This window comes from Salvelinus alpinus, chromosome 8, assembly GCF_045679555.1.
Source record: "Salvelinus alpinus chromosome 8, SLU_Salpinus.1, whole genome shotgun sequence".
NCBI lineage: Eukaryota > Metazoa > Chordata > Actinopteri > Salmoniformes > Salmonidae > Salvelinus > Salvelinus alpinus.
In genome coordinates, this window is record NC_092093.1 from 30,032,984 (window position 1) to 30,051,861 (window position 18,878).

At 45.3% G+C, this 18,878-nt stretch overlaps 1 protein-coding gene across 3 annotated transcripts in view; it reads left to right on the forward strand.

The window, feature by feature from the left end:
• LOC139582894 (dnaJ homolog subfamily C member 5-like) overlaps positions 1 to 15,356 on the forward strand; it is a 30,441-nt gene extending 15,085 nt beyond the window's left edge. The window contains exons 2-7 of one of the 3 annotated variants that reach the window (XM_071413324.1): positions 1,894 to 2,048; positions 2,802 to 3,015; positions 3,896 to 4,052; positions 5,543 to 5,748; positions 8,850 to 8,889; positions 12,613 to 15,356. In XM_071413324.1, the coding sequence (XP_071269425.1) occupies positions 1,903 to 2,048; positions 2,802 to 3,015; positions 3,896 to 4,052; positions 5,543 to 5,745 (720 nt within the window). In that variant the 5' untranslated portion in view covers positions 1,894 to 1,902 and the 3' untranslated portion in view covers positions 5,746 to 5,748; positions 8,850 to 8,889; positions 12,613 to 15,356. The remainder of the gene's footprint in view (positions 1 to 1,893; positions 2,049 to 2,801; positions 3,016 to 3,895; positions 4,053 to 5,542; positions 5,749 to 8,849; positions 8,890 to 12,612) is intronic. The other 2 variants (XM_071413325.1, XM_071413326.1) reach the window with 2 other exon arrangements.
• Positions 15,357 to 18,878: the final 3,522 nt, after the last annotated feature.

An 18,878-nucleotide genomic window follows, 5' to 3' on the forward strand; every position in this document is an offset into this window, starting at 1 on the left:
TAACTTCAATTGATCGGACATAATTTGGAAATGCAGACACCTGTCTATATAAGGTCCCACAGTTGACAGTGCATGTCAGAGCAAAAACCTAGCCATGAGGTCGAAGGAATTGTTTGTAGAGCTCCGAGACAGGATTGTGTCGAGGCACAGATCTGGGGAAGGGTACCAAAACATTTCTGCAGCATTGAAGGTCCCCTAGAACATAGTGGCCTCCATCATTATTAAATGGAATATGTTTGGAACCACCAAGACCCTTCCTAGAGCTTCAGACCCCTTGACTTTTTCCACGTTTTGTTACGTTACAGACTTATTCTAAAAAATGATTTTTTTCCCCCCCTCTTCAATCTACACAAAGTAACCCATAATGACAAAGAAATGTTTGCAAAGTTTTTTCCATTCTTCTCTGCAGATCCTCTCAAGCTCTGTTTGGATGGGGAGCATCGCTGCACAGGTCTCTCCAGAGATGTTTGATTGGGTTCAAGTCCGGGCTCTGGGTGGGCCACTCGAGGACATTCAAAGACTTGTCCCGAAGCCACTCCTGCGCTGTCTTGGCTGTGTACTTAGGGTCATTGTCCTGTTGGAAGGTGAACCTTTGCCCCAGTCTGAGGTCCTGAGCCCTGTGGAGCAGGTTTTCATCAAGGATCTCTCTACTTTGCTCTGTTCAATTTCCCTCGATCCTGACTAGTGTTCCAGTCCCTGCCGCTGAAAAACATCCCCACGGTATGATGCTGCCAACCATGCTTCACTGTAGGGATGGTGCCAGACATGACGCTTGGCATTCAGGCCAAAGAGTTCAATCTTGGTTTCATCAGACCAGAGAATCTTGTTTCTCATGGTCTGAGAGTCCTTTAGGTGCCTTTTGGCAATCACCAAGTGGGCAGTCATGTGCCTTTTACTGAGGAGTGGCTTCCGTCTGGCCGATCTACCATAAAGGCCTGATTTGGTGGAGTGCTGCAGAGATGGGAGAACCTTCCAGAAGTACAACCATCTCCACAGAGGAACTCTGGAGCTCTGTCAGAAGGACCATCAGGTTCTTGGCCACCTCCTTGACCAAGCCCTATCTCCCCTGATTGCTCAGTTTGGCCGGGCGGCTAACTCTAGGAAGAGTCTTGGTGGTTCCAAACTTCTTCCATTTTAAGAACGATGGAGGCCACTATTCTTGGGGACCTTCAATGCTGCAAAAAATATTTGGTACCCTTCCCCAGATGTGTGCCTCGACATAATCCTGTCTCTTAGCTCTACGTACATTTTCTCATGGCTTGGTTTTTGCGCATACACTGTCAACCGTGGGACCTTATATAGACAGGTGTGTGTCTTTCCAAATCATGTCCAATCAATTGAATTTACCACAGGTGGACTCCAATGAAGTTGTAGAAACATCTCAAGGATGATCAATGGAAACAGGATGTACCTGAGCTCAATTTCAAGTCTCATAGCAAAGGGATACTTATGTAATAAATAAAACACTTTTTAAAATAAATTCTAAAAACCCATTTTTGCTTTGTCAATTGTGTGTGTGTGTAATTAAAAAGAAATCTATTTTAGAATAAGGCTGTAATGTAATAAAATGTGGAAAAAGTCAAGGGGTCTGAGTACTTTCCAAATGCACTGTTTATACTGGGACTGCTTGACACACACATCTGTCAACCAACAGACTATCAACCAAATAATCGACCAGTTGACTATTTGGAATCAGCCCTTATACACACGTAGTTACTTGTTTTGAAAAACAATTTTAAGATTTAAGAACAGGTCTTTTAAATACTTCAGGGTGTATGTCTCTGTTGCAGCAGTGACAACATACTCAGTGCCACACCTGTGTGTGTGTGTGTGTGTGTGTGCCAGTGTGACTCAGTGCTAACCTCCTGTGTGACTGTGTGTGTATCTTTCCAGACTTCAGCCATGGCCACGGCAGGCGCAGGACCAGGCACAGCAGAGCCAAATCGGCCAGGCCCCCAGAGGAAGATGTCTACCACAGGGGAAAGCCTGTACAAGGTGCTAGGCCTGGAGAAAGGAGCTTCCGCGGATGACATCAAGAGAGCTTACAGGTAACACACTGTTGTGGTGTGACTACCATTTAATGTGATGACTGTTATTTGATCAAATTAACTATGTTTAATTATTACGTGATTAAATGAATCATGTAACAATTAACTCATTAGCAGTCTTGGGGCACCACGGGAAAAGTTATTTAACGAGTTGCTATCCCCGACTTAAACTCTAAAGATATAAATATCTCTTACCTCAATAACAGTCAATTATTAATTATTATTACCTCATCAGTCTCATTCTGAACGTCATTGACCGCACAGAAATAATAATAATCGCACAGAAATACACACAGTATAGATTATATTGATTACTAACATAATGCAATGTAAAGTCCCTAGTCGACTAACAAAGCATGACGGGGGGGGGGGGTTTAATACTGCTGCTGCTGCTGCTGCTGCCATCTTTGATTCTCACCCAGGCGCGAGAGTCATGACAGTCCTCCTCTGGTCGTTTCAATCTTGTAATTATCTTGCAAGTTGCACACCACCATAAAAATGACCACGGGATGTTCTGGTTGTGGATCCAGGGGGGGGGGACTGACAATACTCAGGCTGTCTCTGGTTGTTATAGCCACATAACTGGTAAGCCTGTTTCTCCATTTCCCAATGAATTGGTCCATCAGACACAGAAGAATGGACTTTTAATGAGTTATAAGCTCTTTATAGGATTCAGAGTTTCGTTTCATTCATATGTGACGGCGTGGACTAAGATGAATGAATTCATCCATCTGTCCATCCATCCATTTACAGGAAACTAGCGTTGAAGTACCACCCAGATAAGAACCCAGACAACCCGGAGGCTGCAGATAAGTTTAAAGAGATCAACAACGCCAACTCCATCCTGAACGACGACGGCAAGAGGAGGATCTACGACGAGTACGGCTCCATGGGTCTCTACGTGTCTGAGCAGTTTGGAGAGGAGAGCGTCAAATACTACTTCCTCATGTCCAAGTGGTGGTTTAAGGTGAGAGAGAATACCGCATAACCCCTCTAAAACCACCTTTTAGTCTAACAGTGTAATAGATTGAGTACTCAGGTGACCATTACCCTCTGTGGACAGGTTATCCTGGGTTTAGTCAGGACTGCAGTAGCCTCTGACAGTGGGGTGATTAACCCATCCTGAGTCCCAGCCTACTGTCTCTGTCTGTGATGACGTACTGACTGGATTGCTTTCACAGCCGCGTCATTCACACACTCATCGCACTGTATAAGACATTACTATGTCTACTCCATTCATTAGACACCCTTCTATCTTGTGGTGGGAGTGCATTGACAGTCTATTAATTGAAGACTTGAGTGAAGTGTATTATTGCTTTGAAAGGTGTCATAGTTATACCTCCCTCTGAACCTGTCAGTGTACTGTGTTTTTCTGTTTGTCAGTTAGACCGGTGGCGTCAGGTGCAAAGCAGTCTTTATTTACAACTGTGTAGTTGTGCTCAGTCACTCTGAGATGTGAGGCCTTTGATGCTGAGTAGAGTACAGTAAGTAGAGTGGTTGAGATGCAGAGGGGACGATCCAGTGACTGTCTCACAAACCTCACTCTGCTTTCATCTACAAAGAAACAAAACCGCTGCACTTATTTATACCCTAGAAAGCACAGTGCAATAGGATTATTAAGCGCACCACACATATTACATTTGATATGTAGCATTGAAAAGCAGAGAGCCCTGAGGGCAAAGCCACTGTCTGAGCCAGGAGGTCTCTGCTGCTAGCATCCACTAGCTTCTCTCACTGGGCCACCCTGTAGATCTGAGGCCAGATATGTAGAGGTTCTCATGGGAGCAGGATGACGGCGGGTGGCTGTCCTGACTGCTGTGTGTTTGTGTTATGTCCTTGTGCTGCAGACCATGGCCGTGTGCTGCACAGTCTTCTCCTGCTGCTGTTGCTGCTGCTGTTGCTGTTTCTGCTGCGGGAAGTGCAAGCCGCCAGAGGAGGATGATCACTACCAGTATGTGGACCCAGAGGACCTGGAGGCCCAGATCAAAGCTGAGACGGACGGAGGTGAGAGCACGCTGGGAAGGGGACGTGGGGGGGGGGGGCATTATGGGAGGGGGGTAGGATATGGGTATGAGAGTGGAGGGGGGATTTTGGTTTGATGGTGGGTAGTGTATGGGAGAATGTTTGGGGCACCAGTAGGTGGGCTGGGGACTGAGAGCTTGGTGCTGCGCATGTATAGTATAGACTCTATGCTATAGTTGGATTAGAGGTCATGGGGAGGGTAGCCGATTAAATGCAGTATGCCCCTCGGTCCCTGTCCTTCTGTGTTGGCCCTTCTCCTGAGTCCTTCTCCTGAGTCCTTCTCCTGAGTCCTTGGCCCCTCCACTGTACCTCAGCGGCAGGCAGCCTCGCAGATGTCGGTTTTTCAGCCTGAATTAACGCTGTCACTTCCTTTCAGAGCATAGGAGCCAGAGAGAAGGAGATTAGAGGGAGGAGAGGCGGGGAAACCGCAGAGCACAGATGGGGCTAGAGCTGCCAAACAGAGATGGGGGGGAGGATGAGGAGAGAAGCGTCAGTGTCTAGCTCTACTAGGCAGAACTCCCGGTCTACAGCACCTGATCCTGCTCTGGAGGTTGAGGCTGAAGGCTAGCCCATAGATTACCTTAATGAAACAGAACAGCTAAAAGTGCATGTATTTATAGCTCACACACACTGTGAATGAGAGACTGCTGGCTCATATCACAGAGGATATGTGCTTTGTATCACAATCCTCCTTTACCACAAGGATACAAAACGCTAATGAAATGTTGTTTGGTATTTCTGCAGGTCAGCTTTCTGTGTGAAAGCTATGGGATGTAGTGTACAATAACGTACACATTAACCGTTAGAAATGTCAAGTGTTTCTTTTCTTCCAACATTTCAAACTCAACAAGAAGCTTTGTTTTACCCTCTACCATCCGTGGTCCTCAGTGCAGGTCAGAACAGGGACAGGGGCTGGGACAGAAGTGAGATGAGGGAGATTAATAGCACATCCTCAGATCTGACGGGACTGTATTGTCTGCCTCCGCCTCCTGTGTCGTGTCCTTGACTGGTTGGTCTGAGAAAATGACTCGGAGTTCCTTTACTCATGTTGCCTGTTAACACGGCAGCAGGAGAGCTCAGAACTCAATAGCAGACAGTCCCAAGGACTAGACTTCTAAATGCCTTGTCAGAGTGATCAGCGACCATGGTGACCCTATAGTCATGACCCTAAGCCCAAATTGCTGTCGCACTTTCAGTATAAGAAGTTATGAGATTATGGTGCATTGTAATTTACTATTGGTTTGAGATATTTGAATGTTTAGGCGAATACCTAGGTGACATGAATAACCTAACAAAAAACAGGAACTGTGCTTCATTTACAGTACCTGAAAGCTAAACAGGACATGACAAGCTAACAACCCCAGGGCGGTATGGGGATAACACATCAGTATACTCTGGCCCAATGAGCAGGACAGGTTCATTTCGTTCTGACAAGAGTGGTGTTTCTGTACTTTTGTGTTTCCATCTACCAGGTGACACGGTAATCATTGTCCAGCCCATACCTGTAGCCGTACCTATAGCTGTATCGAGCCCTGTGGCTGAGAGCATCAGCCTAGGCCCTGCCATCAGCCTAGGCCCTGCCATCAGCCTAGGCCCTGCCAGTCCAGTAGGTGACAACCCGACCAGTCCAGTGGCTGCTGAGAACCCAGGCGAAACGCTGCCGGAGTCTAAATGACTCGTAAGCCCCCCCGTCTGCCTGATGTACTGGCTGTACTCATCCCATCTGCATGGTGTTGTCCATTCGTTATGCCCCAGACCAACCCGTTTCACCGTACTGTATTAGTTCGTAGTGACACATGGTGCCTTTGTACCATGTTCTGCTGTTTGGTAGTTCGACTGGCTCACTAACCATCCATTCTGTTTGCCTGTCAGTGTTGCATGATGTCATGGCTGTTACTTGAAAATATTTTCAGCATGGCCACATGAGCTTGCCTTGTATATAATGTCTCTGCAACCGTTTCATAACAATTTCAGTGAATTGATTGCTAAGTATTTTGATTGTGTTTGGTCCATCATGAATGTATCTGCAGTAACTATTTGCTGCCTTGGTTATAAAGTGGATGTCATCTCTTTATTAATTAGGCCTAGTAAATGGTAATTAGATATAGCCTAATCTCTGCCCAGTATCCCATTACCTTAACAGCAAGAACACAGTGGCACTTACGGCTGGATTCAATCCGGAAGATCCGCGTTAAAATGTAAAGGTCAGTTGTGATTGATTTAGACATTTTAACGTGAATGCAGTCTCTGCAGGAACATTGCCTTTAAATTTAAATCGAGCTATACGGCATTTTCCGCAAGGAGACTGCGTTCACGTTAAACGCTGCATATGTCGGCTCAATCGGAAATTACCTTCAATTCCACCATACGGATTGAATCCAGCCCTTAGGCAACACAGGGCCCCACAGCAGCCAAGTACTCACTCAACCCACAACACATTAGCTGCCTTCAATAAACAGTAGCAGTCTATTTATATGAAACATCAATGAAATGTCAGGCTGGTTAGTTGAAAACCCAGCCTGTGGGTATGTGCAGGACAGAGCCATGTTCTAAAAGCACAGTCCCTTTTTGTCATAAGCTAACACAACCCTGGGATCCCCCTGGGGCCTGACGTAGAGGTAGCTGACCGCTTGGCTGAGCCAGTCCAGTGTGGGTTCAGCAGCTGAAGTGTTGGCACAGTATTCAGACTATAATGAGTCATTCTATTTCTCTGATTCATGCTCGCCCTTCATAGTGGTGGTGATAGACTAACCTTGGTGGTGATAGACTAACCTTGGTGGTGATAGACTAACCTTGGTGGTGATAGACTAACCTTGGTGGTGATAGACTAACCTTGGTGGTGATAGACTAACCTTGGTGGTGATAGACTAACCTTGGTGGTGATAGACTAACCTTGGTGGTGATAGACTAACCTTGGTGGTGATAGACTAACCTTGGTGGTGATGGACTAACCTTGGTGGTGATGGACTAACCTTGGTGGTGATGGACTAACCTTGGTGGTGATGGACTAACCTTGGTGGTGATGGACTAACCTTGGTGGTGATGGACTAACCTTGGTGGTGATGGACTAACCTTGGTGGTGATGGACTAACCTTGGTGGTGATGGACTAACCTTGGTGGTGATGGACTAACCTTGGTGGTGATGGACTAACCTTGGTGGTGATGGACTAACCTTGGTGGTGGAGGTGGTAGACTAACCTTGGTGGTGGAGGTGGTAGACTAACCTTGGTGGTGGAGGTGGTAGACTAACCTTGGTGGTGGAGGTGGTAGACTAACCTTGGTGGTGGAGGTGGTAGACTAACCTTGGTGGTGGAGGTGGTAGACTAACCTTGGTGGTGGAGGTGGTAGACTAACCTTGGTGGTGGAGGTGGTAGACTAACCTTGGTGGTGGAGGTGGTGGACTAACCTTGGTGGTGGAGGTGGTGGACTAACCTTGGTGATGGACTAACCTTGGTGGTGGAGGTGATGGACTAACCTTGGTGGTGGTGGTGATGGACTAACCTTGGTGGTGGAGGTGATGGACTAACCTTGGTGGTGGAGGTGATGGACTAACCTTGGTGGTGGTGGACTAACCTTGGTGGTGGAGGTGATGGACTAACCTTGGTGGTGGAGGTGATGGACTAACCTTGGTGGTGGAGGTGATGGACTAACCTTGGTGGTGGAGGTGATGGACTAACCTTGGTGGTGGAGGTGATGGACTAACCTTGGTGGTGGTGGTGATGGACTAACCTTGGTGGTGGTGGTGATGGACTAACCTTGGTGGTGGTGGTGATGGACTAACCTTGGTGGTGGAGGTGATGGACTAACGGTGGTGGTGGTGATGGACTAACGGTGGTGGAGGTGATGGACTAACGGTGGTGGAGGTGATGGACTAACGGTGGTGGAGGTGATGGACTAACGGTGGTGGAGGTGATGGACTAACGGTGGTGGAGGTGGTGATGGACTAACGGTGGTGGAGGTGGTGATGGACTAACCCTGGTGGAGGTGGTGATGGACTAACCCTGGTGGAGGTGGTGATGGACTAACCCTGGTGGAGGTGGTGATGGACTAACCCTGGTGGAGGTGGTGATGGACTAACCCTGGTGGTGGAGGGTTTTTTCACTTGTCACTGAAGCAGGGTTGAAACTAACCTCATAGGACATGCCTTCATTAACCTTCCCTAGGCTAACTCCCAGGGAATTACAGAACATTCTAGTATGTCAGTCAGGTGCCTACCACTTTAGGTTAAGAACATTAGTAGTGTTTCCATGAAAGACGGGGGTTTAGAGTACCTAGATAGTCTGGAATATTCCATGATATCATGATACCCACTGGGTACTATTATTTTGAAAGTTTGTTCGTGGGGTTCCACTGTCACCTGTGGAAGTGGTAGGGACTAGGTACAGGTGTGTGTCCAGTGCACTGTTGAGACCAAAGCCCCATAGACCTAGACGGACCACCGCTGTCCTGTCACATCCAGCCATATGTTTTTGTCATCTCACCTCACACCTACTTCCTCAGCACCGTCCTGTCTGTTAGTGGTCTGTTTGTTCAACACCATGACACCTGTTGACATGTGTCATGGTTCTCTCTTTAGCTATACCAGAGCGATAGCTTGAAGCTTTGAGAGACAATGGCTATATAATGATGTTGGGTTAGGAGTGAATCATTACTATCATTGCATTATACTGTAATCTGATATAGTAAGGGTAGTAGTCTACCACTAATAGTAGAAGTGCTTTCAAAGCCATGCTCTGTGCTCTCCCTCTATGCTGCGTTTTGGATGGTGTCCTCTATAAGGACAGTGACAGTGTGGATGAGCCTCGCCAGGGGAGGGCAGGTAGGTTCCTGATACACACTTGGTTATGTTCAGTAGGGCGCACCGTAGCAAAACGTTTTGCAATGGAAAACACGCTCAGGTAGCACTTCCTTGTTTCAAAACTTTTTCCCACCTACTGAACATGACCCTTGTGGGGTTTCAACACTTCAGGGCAGGTTACACATGAGGACAGTAAAACAAGGGCCCAACTTGAGATCATGCCTTCTACTAATAATACATTCCCTTGTCAGTTGTATCTGAGATACAACAGGCTATTACTTGCAAACATTTTGAACTTTTTATTTAACATTTTCACTGAGCAAGTAGCCTAAATCATGACAAACTAGTACAAGATAAAATTGTATAAGACGGTGCATTAACAAAACAATAATCATAAAACATGACTTGCTGGATTTTGATCTCTGTATTTCAGAAGAGTTCACTTTTTTGATAACAGGATTTATTGCTGCAAAGCTAATGAGGATTGGAAGCTTCCAGTCAAGTGTTTACAGAGCTGTTGTGTAGATCCAGCTAGTAAATACTCTGTGTGTACCTGGCAGCCAAGGCTTTGCCCTTGTAGCCTCAGCCTAGCTGCTTTACTGTTTTGGGAGGAAGTTTTACTGTAGTCACAGACCTTTGGCTTGTACAGTCTGCATGAACCACAACCTGTACTGATATTCCTGTTTGATTTCTCATTGGCATCATGTCATTAGCCTAAATCTACAGAACCCTGATATGTAATTTGATGTTTACAAAGTCATTGTCATTTGAAGGTCATTGTGATCATTGTTGTTACCTGTCTGGACATGCCTGTTGGTTATTCATTTGACTTCAGAATTTGACCTTTTTAGTATTATACAAACAATAGAGAATTATTTTACAGGATATGTAGCATAGTCCTTTACTCACTCCATTAGTATAGAGTGGGGCATATAGCTAACATACAGAGCTTTCAGAAAGTATTCACACACCTCACATATTGTTGAGTTATAGGCTGAATTTAAAATACATTACATTTATATTTGTTTTGTCACTGCCAGGAGACAATACCCCATATCAAAGTGGAATTATGGTTATTGGAATTTTTACAAATTAATAAAAAATTAAAATCTGAAATGTCTTAAGTATTCAACCCCTTTCTTATGGCAAGTCTAAATAAGTTCAGGAGTAGAAATTTGCTTAACAATTCACATAATACGTTGCATGGACTGTGTGTGCAATAATAACATGATTTTTGAATGACTACATCTACATACCCCACACATAAAATTATCTGTAAGGTCCCTCAGTCGAGCAGTGAATTTCAAACACAGATTCAACCACAAAGACCAGGGGTCTTTTCCAATGCCTCGCAAAGAAGGGAACCTATTGGTACATGGGTAAAAAATAAAGATACACTACAAAGATACAGACGTACTTCCTAACTCAGTTGCTGGAGAGGAAGGAAACCGCTTATAAAGTCACCATTGGCCTCATGGTGAAATCTCTATCAGTTACAGAGTTTAATGGCTGTGATTAGAAAAAAAATAATAAATGGAATGAAGTTAAGCACAGGAAATATCCTAGAGGAAAACCTGGTTGTCTGCTTTCCACCAGACACAGGGAGATGAATTCACCTTTCAGCAGGACAATAACCTAAAACACATGGCCAAATCTACACTGGAGTTGCTTACCAAGAAGTCAGTAAATGTTCCTGAGTGGCCAAGTTAGTTTTCACTTAAATCTACTTGAAAATCTATGGCAAGATCTGAAAATGGTTTTCTAGTAATGATCAACAACCAATTTGACAGAGCTTGAAGAATTTTGAAAATAATACACTGCTCAAAAAAATAAAGGGAACACTTAAACAACACAATGTAACTCCAAGTCAATCACACTTCTGTGAAATCAAACTGTCCACTTAGGAAGCAACACTGATTGACAATAAATTTCACATGCTGTTGTGCAAATGGAATAGACAACAGGTGGAAATTATAGGCAATTAGCAAGACACCCCCAATAAAGGAGTGGTTCTGCAGATGGTGTCCACAGACCACTTCTCAGTTCCTATGCTTCCTGGCTGATGTTTTGGTCACTTTTGAATGCTGGCGGTGCTTTCACTCTAGTGGTAGCATGAGACGGAGTCTACAACCCACACAAGTGGCTCAGGTAGTGCAGCTCATCCAGGATGGCACATCAATGCGAGCTGTGGCAAGAAGGTTTGCTGTGTCTGTCAGCGTAGTGTCCAGAGCATGGAGGCGCTACCAGGAGACAGGCCAGTACATCAGGAGACGTGGAGGAGGCCGTAGGAGGGCAACAACCCAGCAGCAGGACCGCTACCTCCGCCTTTGTGCAAGGAGGAGTAGGAGGAGCACTGCCAGAGCCCTGCAAAATGACCTCCAGCAGGCCACAAATGTGCATGTGTCTGCTCAAACGGTCAGAAACAGACTCCATGAGGGTGGTATGAGGGCCCGACATCCACAGGTGGGGGTTGTGCTTACAGCCCAACACCGTGCAGGACGTTTGGCATTTGCCAGAGAACCCCAAGATTGGCAAATTCGCCACTGGCGCCCTGTGCTCTTCACAGATGAAAGCAGGTTCACACTGAGCACATGTGACAGAGTCTGGAGACGCTGTGGAGAACGTTCTGCTGCCTGCAACATCCTCCAGCATGACCGGTTTGGCGGTGGGTCAGTCATGGTGTAGGGTGGCATTTCTTTGGGGGGCCACACAGCCCTCCTGCGGTTAGCCCTGGGTTCCTCCTAATGCTAGACCTCATGTGGCTGGAGTGTGTCAGCAGTTCCTGCAAGAGGAAGGCATTGATGCTATGGACTGGCCCGCCTGTTCCCCAGACCTGAATCCAATTGAGCACATCTGGGACATCATGTCTCGCTCCATCCACCAACGCCACGTTGCACCACAGACTGTCCAGGAGTTGGCGGATGCTTTAGTCCAGGTCTGGGAGGAGATCCCTCAGGAGACCATCCGCCACCTCATCAGGAGCATGCCCAGGCGCTGTAGGGAGGTCATACAGGCACGTGGAGGCCACACACACTACTGAGCTTCATTTTGACTTGTTTTAAGGACATTACATCAAAGTTGGATCAGCCTGTAGTGTGGTTTTCCACTTTAATTTTGAGTGTGACTCCAAATCCAGACCTCCATGGGTTGATAAATTTGATTTCCATTGATAATTTGTGTGATTTTGTTGTCAGCACATTCAACTATGTAAAGAAAAAAGTATTTAAGTATTTCATTCATTCAGATCTAGAATGTGTTATTTTAGTGTTCCCTTTATTTTTTTGAGCAGTGTATATACCGTCAAGGAGGTGTGTAAACAAAACTCCTTACAAATTTGGCAAGATAAGAAGTTGGGGTATGGGGGAGACAAAATACTGATACCTACAATCCAGTAGTGGAAAGCTCTTAAAGACTTAGCCAGAAAGACTCACAGCTGTGATCCTGCCAAAGGTGCTTCTACAAGGTATTGACTCAGGGGTGTGAATACTTATGTAAATGAGATATTTCTGTATTTGATTTTCAATAAATTTGCCAAGATGTCTAAACATGTTTTCATTATGGGGTATTGTGTGTAGATGGGTGAGGGGGGAAAAAACAAAACAATCTATTCCATTTTGAATTTAGGCATGTGGAGTAAGTCATGCGCTATGAATACTTTCTGAAGGCACGGTGTCAACTGTCCTTTTCTCTATTGAGGGTTATTTTTTTCTAGTGAATCTGACCCAGTCCCTTGTCTTCCTGCAGGTCCGCGTACCCCTATCGTGATCCAGCCGCATTCCATCACCGTCGAGGTTCCAGAGACCTCCCAGCCTGCAGCCAGTCAGCCCACCTCCAAGCCCCAGCAATGACCCTCCCCTCCCAGCCCCGTCTACCCGCTGGAGCCCTCCCCTTAGGTGGGCACGGCCCCCCGAGGGCCCCACTCTGGAGCAGCCAGCCAGGCCAGCCGTTACCACAGCCAGGACTCACCAGTCAACCCCCCATACTGTGGCAAAGGTCCAACCAAATGGACATGAGCGGCACGCTGCCAAGAGACCAGGACTCCTTATGACTTGATATGTCTATCTACCAAACTGAGGATTAGAACAAACTCTCTCCTATCACTCCATTGTGTCCCTCTGTTTCAATCCTCCCTCGTCTAACCCCTCTCCCCCGCTCTCTTTCTCCCTCTTGGACTCTCGTCTCTGTCAGAGCTCTGGGATTGGAGACTCTTTTCATGTTCAGTCTGAGTTTTGGGTTTTAAATAGCCTGACTCAAACCTTCGACCTCCCAGAGACTAAAGCATGGATCAGAGGATGTGCATGTGTTAAGTTTGATCTGCATGCCCCTACTGTACAACACTGGCACATACATAACCCTCTACTACAGCCACCACCACCATCTTACCCCTGTCAGCGATACCCCCAGCTCCAGCCAGGTGCACTTACAGAATGCTGCACAACCAAGGGTCTCCACCTCCACCTGAATGAGACCCAAAAGTGGGGCCAACATTCGAGAACAGTGAAAATGTGCGGTGGGAAAATTCTGCTTTTAACAGAAAAATGTGTTGACTGCTTTATTTAATTGCTAATTGATGTCACAGTTATGTTAGTTAGACCAAAGCCAAACTACATGCCACTAACTCCATGCGTTCAGTAGTCACCAGTTTCTCCTCATGCCACTAGAGCCAACCTGAGAGGATTGCCCCTTTTTGAGGAGTATGCATGTGGGTCTACTATGCACTTTTGAAACCTGTGAATTGGGTAAATGGTCATTTCTGATGGACTGTCAGCTATCGTATGGGTCCAGCCAACCAGCACTGCTTACTGAACCAGTCAGCACACTTCTCTCTGTATTCGATGGAACTGACAGATAGAAACAGCTAGCTGACTGCAACCCAACTATTATCAAACGTCTCCCATCTCAAATGGTGGTTTTGCTTTGCGTTCTCATAGTCTGTTGTGACATGGAGATACAGGTGGTATGTACTGTAGGGATCTGTGTTTGACCCAGCCACTAAGTGCACTCTATGCCACATTCTAGAGGGACAATTATGTTCTCTGTACTGCCTACAGAGAGATCCCATCACCAATGATTTTGAGACTTTTCAGATGTTGATTTGACTTTGATGAAATAACACACCAGGGTGTTTTCCATGGGGTTTTGGTGGACTGAGGCATGTTGAGTATTTTATGGGCTAAAGATACACATGTCTACTATTTACAACTAGGCATTAGTCCTCCCGTTCACTCCTTTCTACAGTACGGTCTCTGTGATGAGATGATGCAGTGTCACACAGCAGGGTTAGGGTCTGTACAGATCACACAACCAGCCGTTTGTACTTTAGTACAGCTCTCTTTATGACCCTGGGGGTGCAGAGTCGGCGCTTTCTCAAATGTACTGTAATCAGAATAGTGAAAAAGTGAAGCGAATGGGTGCCACATTGTTATTGCGAGTCAGTCAGTCCCAGTGGTGGGTGGGGGTGTGTGTAGAGCATTGTACAAAGTCGTTTGGTTTGTTCATCTAGTGCTGTGGTCAGTCAGTCATCCCCTCCCAGTTTCTTTGTGGTTTGTCATTTGAAAAGGGCATTCTGTGTTTCCTAAAGAGGGGCTGGTACATGGTGTTAACCACCTTGTGTATTGGCTGAAGAACAACCCTAAAGTTAGACTAAAATAAAATCATGTCATCAAATGATGTCAAGCGTTTTGCAGCTTTGGATGTTTTTTTTCCTAAGTTTTCATAGAAATGATTTCAGTAGCTTCAATTTCTTACTGGAATTTATGGCACTTTTTCGCCCCTTCATTTACTAAGTTAATAGCCAAAACCCTCCTGATTTTGTTTTTTTTGTCTGTTATGCGTTTTCGAAAACCATAGTAAATCGGATGCATTTCAACATAACAGTGCAGTATCTAGCCCCAGGGCTCAGAGGAGAAATACCTTTTATTTACTCTGGTGATCCTTATCTGCTGTAAATAATAATCACTATGTGTGTCACATGCAAATAACATTGTAATAAGGTTGTTTTGAGAATCTTTGTTGAATGAAAATGTTTTAAGAATCAACCCCATATACATAGTGTACATTGTCTATTTTTTATTTATGTCAAACCAAAAGAGCTGTTTTAAAAATAAATAAAAAACAAGTTGACAGTTGGGAAGAGAGGACCCTAGACTAGCCAACATGGTCCTCCCAGGGGGCTGGGCAACTGGTTGACAGAGGTAGGCAGGCTGTCCTAACTGGCTAGGCCACCATGGCGCTGGTCTACAGTAGCAGACAGACAGGTAGTGTGTATCTGTCTGCCCTGAGTGTAGGGGGCAATGATGTCTCCATCTCATCTCTCTTATAGGACACAGGGTAATATGAGGACTCTGCCACTGAAATGATTGATTGTAGTTTTGTCGATGTTTTCATTGTCATTCATTCTTCATCATGTCTCATGGACAAAAATGATCTGTAAATGTGTATTTATATAATGAAATCAAAATTAAAAGAAGGGGGATTTGTACAATGTCTTCTGTTTGCGTCATTGTGTAGTTATTGTGGACTCTGAATCCTCAACACTGAGAATGGTTGGTATTTTATTAGGATCCCCAGCAGCTACTCTTCCTGGAGTGTTTTTATTTATATATACACACATATTACCAGTCAAAAGTTTGGACACACCTACTCAAGGGTTTTATATCATTTTACTATTTTCTACATTGTAGAATAATAGTGAAGACAAACTATGAAATAACACACATGGAATCATGTAGTAACCCAAAAAGTGTTAAACAAATGCAAAATATATTTGAGATTCTTCAAAGTAGCCACCCTTTGCCTTGATGACAGCTTTGCACACTCTTGGCAACCTGCTTTTCCAACAGTCTTGAAGGAGTTCTAACATATGCTGAGCACTTGTTGGATGCTTTTTCTACATTCTGCGGTCCAACTCATCCCAAACCATCTGAATTGGGTTGAGGTTGGGTGATATTGGAAGACAGGTCATCTGATGCAGCACTCCATCACTCTCCTTCTTGGTCAAATAGCCCTTACACAGCCTGGAGGTGGGTTGGGTCATTGTCCTGTTGAAAAACAAGCGATAGTCCCACTAAGCGCAAACCAGATGGGATTCCACAAATGAACATTCAACAAGGCACACCTGTTAATTGAAATGCATTCCAGGTGACTACCTCATGAAGCTGGTTGAGAGAATGCCAAAGTGTGCAAAGCTGTCATCAAGGCAAAGGGTGGCTACTTTGAAGAATCTAAAATATATTTTGCATTTGTTTAACACTTTTTGGATTACTACATGATTCCATATGTGTTCATGTCTTCATTATTATTCTATAATGTAGGAAATAGTCAAAATAAAGAAAAACCCTTGAATCACACAGAACAAGCAGTATGGCTGGTGGCATTGTCATGCTGGAGGGTCATGTCAGGATGAGCCTGCAGGAAGGGTACCACATGAGGGAGGAGGATGTCTTCCCTGTAACACACAACGTTGAGATTGCCTGCAATGACAACAAGCTCAGTCTGATGATGCTGTGACACACCGCCCCAGACCATGACGGACCCTCCACCTCTAAATCTATCCCGCTCCAGAGTACAGACCTCGGTGTAACGCTCATTCCTTCGACGATAAATGCAAATCTGACCATCATCCCTGGTGAGACAAAACTGCGACTCGTCAGTGAAGAGCACTTTTTGCCAGTCCTGTCTGGTCCAGCGACGGTGGGTTTGTGCCCATAGGCGATGTTGTTGCCAGTGATGTCTGGTGATTACCTGCCTTACAACAGGCCTACAAGCCCTCAGTCCAGCCTCTCTCAGCCTATTGCGGACAGACTGAGCACTGATGGAGGGATTGTGCATTCCTGGTGTGACTCGGGCTGTTGTTGTTGCCATCCTGTACCTGTCCCGCAGGTGTGATGTTCAGATGTACCAATCCTGTGCAGGTGTTGTTACACGTGGTCTGCCACTGCGAGGACAATCAGCTGTCCGTCCTGTCTCCCTGTAGCGCTGTCTTAGGCATCTCACAGTATGGACATTGCAATTTATTGCCCTGGTCATATCTGCAGTCCTCATGCTTCCTTGCAGCATGCCTAAGGCACATTCACGCAGATGAGCAGGGACCCTGGGCATCTTTCTTTTGGTGTTTTTCAGAATCAGTAGAAAGGCCTCTTTAGTGTCCTAAGTTTCATAACTGTGACCTTAATTGCCTACCGTCTGTAAGTTGTTAGTGTTTTAACGACCGTTCCACAGGTGCATGTTCATTAATTGTTTATGGTTCATTGAACAAGCATGGGAAACAGTGTTAAAACCCTTTACAATGAAGATCTGTGAAGCTATTTGGATTTTTACGAATTATCTTTGAAAGACAGGGTTCTGAAAAAGGGCCGTTTCTTTTTTTGCTGAGTTTATATAAGGAGTGGCTCTCCACGAACCAAACAAAGTATGTCTGTTCACAGAAGAATGCTATCTTTTATTTCTGTTCTCTCAGACTAACAGAACACTGCAATCATTGGTGAACATAAAATTGGAGCAAATACCAGGAATAGCAACGTTTTCTGCTGTTACAATATTTGAAGACGTTATCCAAGAGTCTGACGACATTTCACGATGGCAACAAAGCATCAAGCTAAATTGTTTCCACTAGCCACATTAGTGAAACTAGCTACATATTTAGAGGGTGCCTGCCCGTAGGCTACTCCAGTAAAAGAAAGGCAACAGGGAGATAGAGTAAAGTACAGTAGGGTGTGTGTTTGGCTTACTCTGCTCAAAGCCTCCATGTCCTATAAAAGTCCCCTTAAGCTTATTAGCAGCTTAGCATTACCTCAGCAATTACCTCATCTGTTTAGTAACCAGGAAGTGGAGGGTTAAGGGTCATGGACCACTTGTCAGAGGGTGTGTTTCAGATAAAGTCTTTCCGGGTCAGTTAATCAGCTGAGTCATTTTCTTATAGGCTCACATTCCAGCTTGGATCTTTTGAATAGTTTGGATATTTTATCCGTCACTGATAATTACGCTTAAAGTGTTGGTCTGATGTTTCTTGAGCTGAAAGAAAAGATCCCAGAAATGTTCCATATGCACAAAATAGTAATTTCTCTCAAATTTTGTGCACACATTTATTCACGTGCCTGTTAGTGAGCAATTCTCCTTTGCCAGATAATCGATTCAAGAAGTTGATTAAACAGCATGATCATTGCACCTTGTGCTGGGGACAATAAAAGGCCACTCTAAAATGTGCAGTTTTGTCACACAGCACAATGCCACAGATGTCTCAAGTTTTGAGGGAGCGTGCAATTGGCATGTTGACTGCAGGAATGTCCACCAGAGCTCTTGCCAGAGAAGTGAATGTTAAGTTCTCTACCATAAGCCTCCTCCAACATTGTTTTAGAGAACTTGGTAATACGTACAACCGGCCTCATAACCGCAGACCATATGTAACCATGCCAGCCCAGGACGTCCACATCTGGCTTCGTCACCTGCAGGATGGTCTGAGACCAGCTACCCGGACAGCTGATGAAACTGTGGGTTAGCACAACTGAAGAATTTCTGCACAAACTGTCAGAAACCGTCTCGTGGACATTCATCTGCGTGGTCGTCGTCCTCACCAGGTTCTTGATGTCAACATTGTGAACAGAGTGCCCCATGGTGGTGGTGGGGTTATGGTATGGGCAGACATAATCTATGCACAACGAACACAACTGCGTTTTATCATTGCCAATTTGCACAGTGATACCGTGACGAGATTCTGAGGCCCATTGTCATGCCATTCATCCACCGCCATCACCTCATGTTTCAGCATGATAATGCACGGCCATATGTCGCAAGGATCTGTCAAGAACTGCAAAGCTGCTGGGGTTTTCACGCTCAACAGTTTCCTGTGTGTATCAAGAATAGTCCACCACCCAAAGGACATCCAGCCAACTTGATACAACTGTGGGAAGCAATGGAGTCAACATGGGTCAGCAGCCCTATGGAACGCTTTCGACACCTTGTAGAGTCCATGCCCCGATGAATTGAGGCTCCTCTGAGGGCAAAAGGGGTGC